Source organism: Nestor notabilis, unplaced genomic scaffold (genome assembly GCF_000696875.1).
Source record: "Nestor notabilis isolate BGI_N333 unplaced genomic scaffold, ASM69687v1 scaffold13166, whole genome shotgun sequence".
Classification (NCBI taxonomy): domain Eukaryota; kingdom Metazoa; phylum Chordata; class Aves; order Psittaciformes; family Psittacidae; genus Nestor; species Nestor notabilis.
In genome coordinates, this window is record NW_009933551.1 from 83,287 (window position 1) to 93,545 (window position 10,259).

Genomic DNA, 10,259 nt, shown 5'->3' on the forward strand with positions numbered 1-10,259 from the left:
GATAGGCTTGGGCTGTAGCATCTTAAGGGGCTTTGCCATCCTGGTTTATTCTATGATTCAGAGGTGGCTCCCGCTGCTGCCAGGCCTTAGTGGCTTCTCCATTTTTCAGTGCCACACTTTACTGTGCTGGCCATTACAGGCTCACTATTACTCCCCTAAGCACTTGCTGTTCAGGAAAAGTGTCCCAGCAGTCCCTGTCTCCTGGCTCCCAGGGACAATGCTGACATGACAAGGAGTGCACGCGATAGCAGGTCCTTCCAGAAGAGGGTTTCTGCATGGGCGCTTTGGTGTTCTTGTTGTGTATGGAGAGGCTTCAAAGACAAACCCCAGACCTCTTGCTTAGCAGCAATGGGAAGGTGCTACTAAGACCAGGGAACTTCCAGCATCCACAGTACAAACACCCTTAGCAGGGAGGCTCATTTCACCTACATTGATCTGAAAAGCTCACAGCATGTTCCACCCTCGTGCAGCCAGAAAGCGCAGAGGACCTTGCAGGGGAGAGCAGCAGGGCAGATACTCTCAATAAAGCACTTCCATGTTAATTCCTTCAGCCACAATTCAGTGTGAAAAGCAGATCAAGCTTTGCCTCACAGACGTGGTGGATTTACTATGGTGTCACTTCCAAGGAAGGAGGGGGGTTGGGGGTGGGAAGGATGTGGAGAAAGGGAAAAGGATGCACCTTTTGCTGCTGGTGCTGCCCAAAGCTCTTCCAACAGCTGTGATCTTTTTACTGTCTTAAATACCACCCACTAGCCCCTTCTCCTCCACTCCAGCCAACAAAACAAGTAACAGTTTCTGTTCATCTCAGCAGTTATATCCCACAACCATCCCCAGCCACTGTTTTCTAATGGGAGGCATCATCCTTTTCATTCTTCCCCCCTCATCTCTAACACATCCATGCTTGCTTCATCACACCAGTTTTTCATATTTAACCCCTTTGTAATGGCACACGAGACACAGCTGCCCTGCGTGGGGATGTGGTGATCCATGGGAAGCACTTTCCACTGCTTTCTGCACCTCCCTGACCAACCTCTGCTCCCAGGAACGCCAGCATCATGGATAGCTCAGCCACGTGTAAGACAGACATTCCCAGCACTGCACATCTCTCCCACCATTTTGGTTCAGTGGCTATTTTGGTGCCCACACAAGACCTCCCATCATCCCAGAAGAGAATCATGGAATGGTTTGGGTTGGAAGGGACCTTAAAGCTCCTCCAGCTCCACCCCCTGCTCCGGGCAGGGACACCTTCCACTAGAGCAGGTTGCTCCAAGCCCCTGTGTCCAACCTGGCCTTGAACACTGCCAGGGATGGGGCAGCCACAGCTTCTCTGGGCACCCTGTGCCAGCGCCTCAGCACCCTCACAGGGAAGAGCTTCTGCCTTAGATCCAACCTGAACTTCCCCTGTTTAGGTTTGAACCCATCACACCTTGTCCTGTTCCTACAGCCCCTGATGAAGAGCCTTCAGCATGCAGAGAAGGGTGGGTAAGGAGCCAGCCCAGTGCATTTTAGTACATGTTGTCATAGAAATGCCAGAAAACTGCCTGAAATAAAAAGGGAAATAAACCTTATTTTAAATGGGTCTCTGTGAAATGCAGAATCCAGAAAGCACTTGGGATTTTCACAGCAGAGGCTGTCATCAAGAGCATCACTTTTGCCTGTGAAGAATTCTTAATAAATCACTTGGTGCTTGACCTTTGTCTCTCTGTTTGTACAAAATGAGCTGTAGCAAATTCCCAGGACTGTAAGATACTGCCTCTGGGCTATGGCACTGGATAGAATACAACCACAACCCCAGGTCAGACCATGGATCTAACCAGACACCTGGGGAAAAGTATGACAGGGCAAACAGTGACACTTCCCCAGCATATTTCTGCAGCTTCCAGCAGTTTAGGATTCGGCAGCTTCCTAAACCAGAGGCATTATATTGCCTTTAACCACCCCCAAAGGACATTGCCTTCTTGTCCTGACTTTTTAAACTCATGTTTCTGGGACTTGTGCATCCCACAGCGCAGCAACACGAGGTGCAAACCAGCAGCTCCTCCTCTGCTTGTGCTCAACCTGCCTTTGGAAAATTCCACTTGCTCTCACATCAGAAGAAACTCTGAGTAACTGCTTCATGCTCACCTTCTCCACCAGCTCCTGATCTTACACAGCACAGCACTCCTCCACATCCCCCTCATCTTCCATTATTTGCCAGGCTCCAGTCCCTGCCCACTCAGATCTCTTCCCACAGTAGCCATCCCAGGCTCTCCTTACTCTTGCTGCTCTTCCCTACCTGTTCCAATTCTTTTGTCTCATTTGACACGAGGACGTTAGAAATGCACAGAAATATGGGTGCATTCAGTCTCCACAGTGAGACTTCCTAATTAGTTTCTTGTAATTCCTAACACAGAACTTACTCTTTTGAGCAAATCTTGCTGAACACTGTTAATGTTTTACCACATCCTCATGATCTTGTTTCTGAATAGCAACACTCAACTCAGAGCCTGTTATCACAGCAGGTTAAGATTGATTTCTTTCCTGTGTGCATTGCCTGGTTTTATCTGTATTTAATGACATCAATTATTAGATCATGCAGTCAATCAGCAATTCAGGGTCTTTCTGACAGTGAGCCCTCATTTTATTACCCCAAATAACTTGGTACCATTGGCAAACCTTGTATGCTCCCTCCACAACTGTTGTAGATCATCCATGAACACACGGGATGCCACAAGCCCAAGCACTGATCTTCCTGGGAGTCTCTCTTCCCAGTTTTCTCTCTCAAGAGGCCTTTTCCTTCTACACCAGCAGCACTTTTTCCACACAAAGAAGCCCCCTTTTACTTCGTTCTTCGAAAGTCTTTGCTTATGATGGGAATCACAGGGCCACTTTCCAGTTTTACTGACAAGATTTAGAGCTAACTATGGCCCACAGCCACTGCTTCCCCTCTTCTGCTTTTCGATACCCTGGTGCTGCTCATCAATTTCCTCATTCTTTGCACAAACTGCTTCATGCTTTCATTAAAAATCTCTTTTAAAAGGCCATTTTAGTTTTTCTGTGCACATGGAAGGTGGTCATCCCCAAACTGTACTGTGAATTATGCTTAAAAACTGGGGTGGGTCTACATGGGAGTTCATTACAGAAAGATGCTGTTGGAGTAGCAATTCCTCTGTCTAGAGACAGCTCTGACACTGCACTTGTGCCAGCGTGATTCTCCTGGAAGTCTCCAATTAATCTTCCTTAGCTAATTGCTAAAATCTGAGGCATTTCTGGACAGAGCCTTGGGTGACATTACCTAGTGTAAGGCGGCCCCACCTGTGGCAGAGGGGTTGGAACTGGATGATCTTAAGGTCCTTTCCAACCCAAACCATTCTATGATTCTATGCTTTTTCTCTGGGCTGCCCATAGCCACCAGGAGGATCTCCACCTATGGCCTCAGTACTCACACCATCAAGTTATAATCCACATCAAAGCTGAATTCTCTTCTAAACAGGTTAATTCCTGCAAGTTTAACACCCTAGAAGATAGTGTCTCATGTCTCTCCTTTATGTTGGCCTTTCCCTTAGTGCATTCTGCCTCAAGTGCAGCACCCAGCTCTACCAGCTCCAAATATTTTATTCTCTCAAATGAAAACCCAAAACTTCCAAGAGCTTTTCTCAAACATTATTCCACAAACCCAGTTGCAGACAAACTTTTAGGCTGTTGAAACACATTTAAGTTTTCATTTGAGTGCACTACCAAGAAGAAACACAGTTTCTCAGAGGGAATGATGACTTCTAAGAGTTGTGTGAGCTGGGGGCTGTTCTGGAGCTCCCTGTGCCTTTAGCACCCACCTCATTATGGTCCTTTGAGAACCATGAGGCTCAGGGAGCTCAGAATAGACATTTGCAGAGCAGTATTAAGCAAACGCTCATCCTACTTACGCAAAGAGGCTGCTCAAGTCCTTCAGTACATTGCAAAACCTTCCCCTTTTGCATTAGAGAATCACCTGTGTTACCATACACAGCCATTATCTCTACTCCCCTGTTTCCTTTCCATGCTCCAGCTTTCCTTCAGTTTTCTCCCTGCCTTTTTACCATAGATGGAAAAGTTAAAAACAACCAAAAACAGATGCTGAAAGAAGTCCAAACAAGGACAACTTTGCTGCAGGACGCTTGAATTATAACTGAAAGCAAGAACAAAGCCATACTCATAGTCTTCCCTCAGTCTGCCCCCTGCAAGCAGGCAATTGGAATTATTTGAGAAAAAGATAAAGAAACACTAGTTTTTCCCTTTAAAGGGAAAAAATCCCCACTACACACTGTGCTGGAATCTCACTAAGTACAGGTTTGTAGCTGCCTTGACTTAGCCTGTGCATCTTCACACAAGAGAGAAGCTCTGATGACTCAGTGGAGAAGCATCACAAGTCTCCTGCAGGGCTTCCCAGTGTCCCAGGCCCAGATCAAAGCTGGGCAGATGCAGGGCAGGGGAGAGAACACAGCTGCTGTGTGCAACAGAACTGAGCCTTTAGGCAGGCACTTGGAAGGGGAGCTGCTGTGCTCCTCACTTTCTGGCATGTTCTCTCCCAAAGCTCATACACCACAGTCTGGAAGTGCCCTTCTTTTGGGTGCACAGAGGACCCCTGGGAAGATCAGGGACAAGAGTTCTATGTGTATGTAGGAGGTGATGGCAGGAGACAACATCCTCTCACCTTCTTGTAACAGAAAGGCAGGTAAACTGCCTCAGCTTGTGCCAAAGACAGCCTTGGTTCCCCACATGAGCAAGTAGCAGAAGTGAAGCCATGCACTCACCTTGGGGATCTTGGCAAATCGCCCTACTCGGGTGTCTCGGATGCTGGTTAGATCCAAAATCTCCATCTCCTACAACAGAACAAGGACAAGGAAGATGAGGAAAGAAAAAGGAGGAAAGGAACCCACTGCAGAGCCCCCAGAAGCTGCAAAGCAGGTCTCAGCCAGCACTGTTCAGTGGGAAAGAGCTCTCCCACCAGGAACAGTGCAGGCAGGGACACATCAGCCACTGCTACCCAAGCTGGCCTGTGTGGAGGTGATAATGGCCTACAACGCTGTCCTCTTCAGGGTGAGGCCAGAGGCTTGGTGTGAATCACCATGAGAGGGAGTGCATGACATGCAAGTGGGTTTATACAGGGAAACATTATCCCAGCTACAAGTCCACGTGTTCATACAACCCACTCCTGTTCTCAGCCTGTCTTCTGCCTCCACACATTCAACATGGAGCAGCTGAGTGGAAGTCAGACAGGACCACTCTGCCCAGCTCACTCCAGCAGACCTTCGCCTCACCTGTTCCAAAGCAATTCCCATGGAGGACATTCCCTAACCTTCCCCAGGCAGCCCACTCCGTGTCCTCACTGCTGGCTACTTGCCATGTTTGTTTTGTTTGTTCTTTTAATATCCAACCTGAATTTCCTTCCTCTGTTACTAATTTGTCTCCTCTCCATGGATCTGGAGAACAAATTATACTTGTTGCAGCAGATACTGTTTTCCAAGATCAGGAACAATGTGGATACCATGTCTTCTGGCTGTAGCCCCATTTTATTGTCAAACAGGATGGAAGTCTTAACTCCCAACCCCACTCCTTTCTGAATCCCCAGTGCAAAAGAGGTGCAGTTTGTGTGTCTTGCTGCTCATGACAAGCAGATCTTAGGATGTCAGCCAATGATTAATAAATCCATACAAACTCAACAGACAAGTTGTTGACTATACCACACCGTGCTCTGCATCAGCCCATCTCTTGCTCCTGACAAGGCTCATGCCAGCCTGCACAGGACCGCCACAAGCCTACGCTGGCCCCCTCTGAGAGCCAGCACTTGCCCCCACCCGTGGTAGCTCACCCTGCCTGCAGATCCCCTCAAAGAATAGGAAAGATGACAGACAAGTGCTTCCCCAAGGATGTAAAGCAGGCTGCTGCTCCACTGCACCTCTCAAATGTGTTTACAGCTTAGCTTAGATAATAATCAATGGCATTTCCAGGAAGATGAGACCCCTCCAGTCTGGGTTTCCTCACACAAGCTTTGCTTCCTTACCCCAGCCCCTTTCCCAGGTGATGAAATCCCTCTTACCACCAACCCAGGGAAATATGCCACTTTTGATGGTGACAACAGCTCCTCTTGCCCCATTTTGTGCACCTCCTCCAGTACTACAACTTCCCAGTGTCTGCTGGAACCTGTACAGCAAAAATCCTACTGCCAGGAGTGGGTCTTGAAAGAGGAATGAGAGTGATGGAGATGGCTGAAAGGAGAACACATCTCCTAGAGGATGTGGCAGTCCCCAGCCCCGTGACAATGTTCTATGTGGCACTGGAGCACATCTCCAGAAAAGGCAGAGCTCACCAAAGCACATCAGGTGTCCTGGCCCAGGCACTGGGCAGGACTAATGTCTCTGTCTCTTTATCTTCCATGCCTCTTGAGCATGTAGATCACGAGGAGGAAGTAGAGCTGAACCACAGCCTTGCTCGGGAAAGCAGAAGTAAGCCCAGCCTTCCATCTCCAGGCAGCCAGATCTCTCCACCACCCATTGCTACTCATCAGCAAGGAACTGAATTCTCTTTCCTCTGTCTGTTGCCTCTCCCTCTCCTCCAGCAGCCAGCATCCTGTGCTTTACACACCAGCCTGCCCTGAGAGGAGCACAACTCGCTCTCCACACTTGATGTAGTCTCTGCAGCACTATGGTCACTACTCTTTCTAAATGAAAATGTCTAAAACCCCAATCAGTCAGTTTATAACAAGCTGCACATAAGGTACATGTTAGCTCAAGCTGCATACATTTAATTGCATATGTCTAGCCATGATCTTTCCAAGTCTACCATTGTACTGGATGGGAGAAGCCTTCAGGGTGCTGGATAACAGGGATATCAACACGTCTGCTCTCTGAAGTCCTTGGAAGCACATCTAATGAACTTTGCAGGTACAAGATGCCAGCATGACAAGCACAAAAAGGCCACACATCTCTGGCATGTTCACAGCTTAATTTCCTGTTCTTTTCTGGACCTCTGAAGACAGACAAATGTGCCAAGGAACAAGCACAAGACTCCCTGCTCCTTTGTGGGGTTTCCTGCTAGATGGAATGAGGGTGGCAGTCTGCTCGTGAGCGTGCAAATCAAGCACTCTGTAGTGCTTTTACCTTGCACAAACCTGAACTGATTATTTGGAGACCAAGTGTAAAGCCTTAGCACTTACCTTATTCTGATAGGTCCAGTATAAGTAAAAGCCCTTTGGATCCACTCGGAGAATCACAGGAGAAGCACCTCCTGTTTCCTGACAAAAAAAGGCAAACAGAAGCAAGCAGGTTAACACCTTATGTGACCTGGAGAGCCCATCATGGGATGCAAGTTTCCAGTTCAAATATAGATCCGGCTGGGTGAATCATCCTCTGGTTTATGGAAATGGACCAGATGATTTTAGTACATCTCCATGTGAGGCAATGGAAGCTGATCTCTGCTGAAGCCTGAATCTCACCTAACACCACATATTCAGCTAAAACAACTCTCTTGGGGCTTTCTGTACAATGAATTAAGAGAAGAAAGTAACTTCTTCAGTTGGATGCAATTAATTGTTTCATTTGAACTGCCTTATCCCCCAAGGCACTGACTGTGTTCTAAAGCTCCAGGAGTAGCCCAGGCCAACTAGAGATACCATTCATCAGGGGCATCTCACACGAGTTATCTGGGCTGTCTTTACAGGGAATGGCCCTAGTCAGGAAGGGTTCAGGGATGAGTCCATTAATACAGCAGATGAGTCTGCTTTAGGCAGTGATTCAAACTCCACAGACTAGATCTGCACAGACTAGGAAAAGCAGCAGTTATTTAAACACCTACACAACAGGAGCAAAATTAAGATAAGATTTTTCAGGGCTGATCCTGACCCCCATACAAGAGGGAGGCCCTCCAGATGAAAGCAGAGGCATGTCCTGCACGTGAGGCTGTGCACTTCACCTCTGGATGATTGCACTGCCTCTGCATTTTCAGTTAAAGCAGCTTCACAGCCATTCTCAAGACAAACACCCATTCCCATCTCACGTGTAAGCCTGTGTGATGGATTAGCATGAGCTCTTTGGAGAATGAGATGAAGTATGCTTGGTGCTCTGCTTGGGTCCCAGCCCATTTGCTCAGCCAGTCTAGATGACTCCTCACTGCACTTGACCTCTAGAGCAACACAAGACAGGAACACAAGGCCTATGAGCCATTTCTGGGAAGGCTTCAGATGCAATCTGTGAAGCTGAAATACCCAGCTACTGAGATGAAACTAGTACTGGAATTTGGAAGTTCTGTTTGTTACTTGCCCTCGGGTTCTTCAGTTTGTTATTGAACTCATACTTGCTCCAGAGAGTATCTGTCTTTCCAGGGACCTCCATTTCCAGACTGAGTATTCTTCATTACAGCAAACTGCCCATGCAACAGAGCACTGTATGTTCTACTTCTATTCCCTGCTGCCAGCCTCACGCTGTACCAGGGACACTGCTGACCTGCACAGCATCATGCCCACATTCCCTGAGCACATGGCCACAAGAGCAGAGCAGGCACTGTAGTGCTACTACCAAGTATTGTGCCATGTTCTAGATTAACCTTATCTCCTATGAAGCAGCTTTCTTAAAAAGTGAGGCTGCAGTAAGGACTGGTGAGAGCTGATCAGGGTCCCCCCTCCTGAGCAGGGAAGTGGATGGCTGTAGGGTGGCTCCTGGCAACAAAGGAAACGGGGAATTCTATGGAAGATGATCTGGCAGCCAAACTGGCTGCTGCTCACACTGCAGAGTTCAACTCCAGGGCAGAAAGCAAGCACTGTGTGGTAAAGTCTCGTAATCCATAACCTTTGAGGGGGACAAACATTTTCGCTTCTACCAGGAGGGCTGAGAGTCAGCACAGAGCCAAATCCACATGTATCTGCTCTGCTAAAGAGGTCAGCTACTACCCTGTGCCCTAGCTGAGGTGTGAAAGGGTTCCAAGTTCTTCACATACACTATCATTCACGTGGTAGGATTTCACATCTTCAGTTTGCTCAGCAGCCCCAGCATGGTGGCTGCTAAACAAAGCCCAGCGGAGCTGCTCCTTACCCCAAGATGTTGGGGTAACTCAGGGGGACAGGTCAGAACAGCCCCACTGCACCCTGCTCTAGAGAGCATGTTACAAGTGCTGCGCAGGGTGAAGGCACTAGAGAAAGTGGCTCTGCTTTTCCACAAGAAATTGTTGGGCCCAGTGAAGGCTCCAGTCCAGCCCCAAACTGTCCAGAGTGATGTAAGGAGCCAGTCTCATCTACCTGCATTCCTTTGCCTCAGCTATTGTGGAAGGAGTTCAAAACTGTTACCAACAGCATGGCCAGATCAGTTCAAAGAGTGAGACAAAACCACAGGCCCGTGATTCCTAAAGAGTAGCAATGCTGCAGCCTGGAGCTCTTACACCACCCTTCGTAGCCTGCCCTAACTGTGGAGTGGGAAAGCATGAGGAGATAGAGCAACGTGATCAGAACAGAACACTTGTGGAGAAGGCTGTCATTACTGCTGGAGATCAAGTCTGTAAAGGACTTGATGATTAGAGACAACTTTTTAGGAACATTTACAAATCCATAAACCTTTGGGAAAACCCCACACACGACTTGAGCTCCCCAAGTCCTGTGGTTGCAGCAGCAAATAAACACTTGATGGGTCTTGGAAGCCCAAGTTAACTCACCCTGGGTTTCAAGGGAGCCTCACTGTCCCAGCAATTCCCAGTGAATTAACAGCTTCAAGCTTTTGGGAAGGTGGTCCCCAAGGACTGGGCATAGAAAGTCAGCAGCAATTGTAGACAAGTTTGGCTGCTGCTGTGCTCAGAACCCAAATCCCTGTTCAAAATCAAAGCAACCACACACACATTCTGTAGGCAGTGGGACACTGGTAAGAACAGGAAGGCTACACTTCCCACCATGCCCTGGTGTCCTCCTGTTTCTGTACAGCCAGTGGAATAACTGCCCAGTGATATCCCAGCCTGTAACCTTCAATATCCTCCCTTTCTGCCAGCTGTATATGACGTTGCTTTGTGCCACTGGGCCACCCCTGCTTACCTTGAACACAAATGACTGACATCCCCCACACATGCTGCCTTGGGACATAAGAGTCTATTCCAGCTTCACACCCACAAAAGTAGGCACTAATTCCTCCTATTGCTGCTGGAGGCTCCTTCTAACACATCTCAGCTGCAGTACCACATCACATGTTTCCCCCAGAGCTTGGTGAATAATCATAACCTGGCATGCCCCCATTTTATCAGCTCATGCTCCATAGCAGACAATTCCTGCT

General features: G+C 48.1%; 1 protein-coding gene across 1 annotated transcript in view; it reads right to left on the bottom strand.

The window, feature by feature from the left end:
- The window catches only part of PLCB2 (phospholipase C, beta 2), a 42,378-nt gene that overhangs the window by 31,261 nt on the left and 858 nt on the right, over positions 1 to 10,259 (bottom strand). The window contains exons 2-3 of the mRNA XM_010016932.1: positions 7,172 to 7,249; positions 4,770 to 4,838 (exon numbers count right to left, since the gene is read on the bottom strand). Of these exons, the coding sequence (XP_010015234.1) occupies positions 4,770 to 4,838; positions 7,172 to 7,249 (147 nt within the window). The remainder of the gene's footprint in view (positions 1 to 4,769; positions 4,839 to 7,171; positions 7,250 to 10,259) is intronic.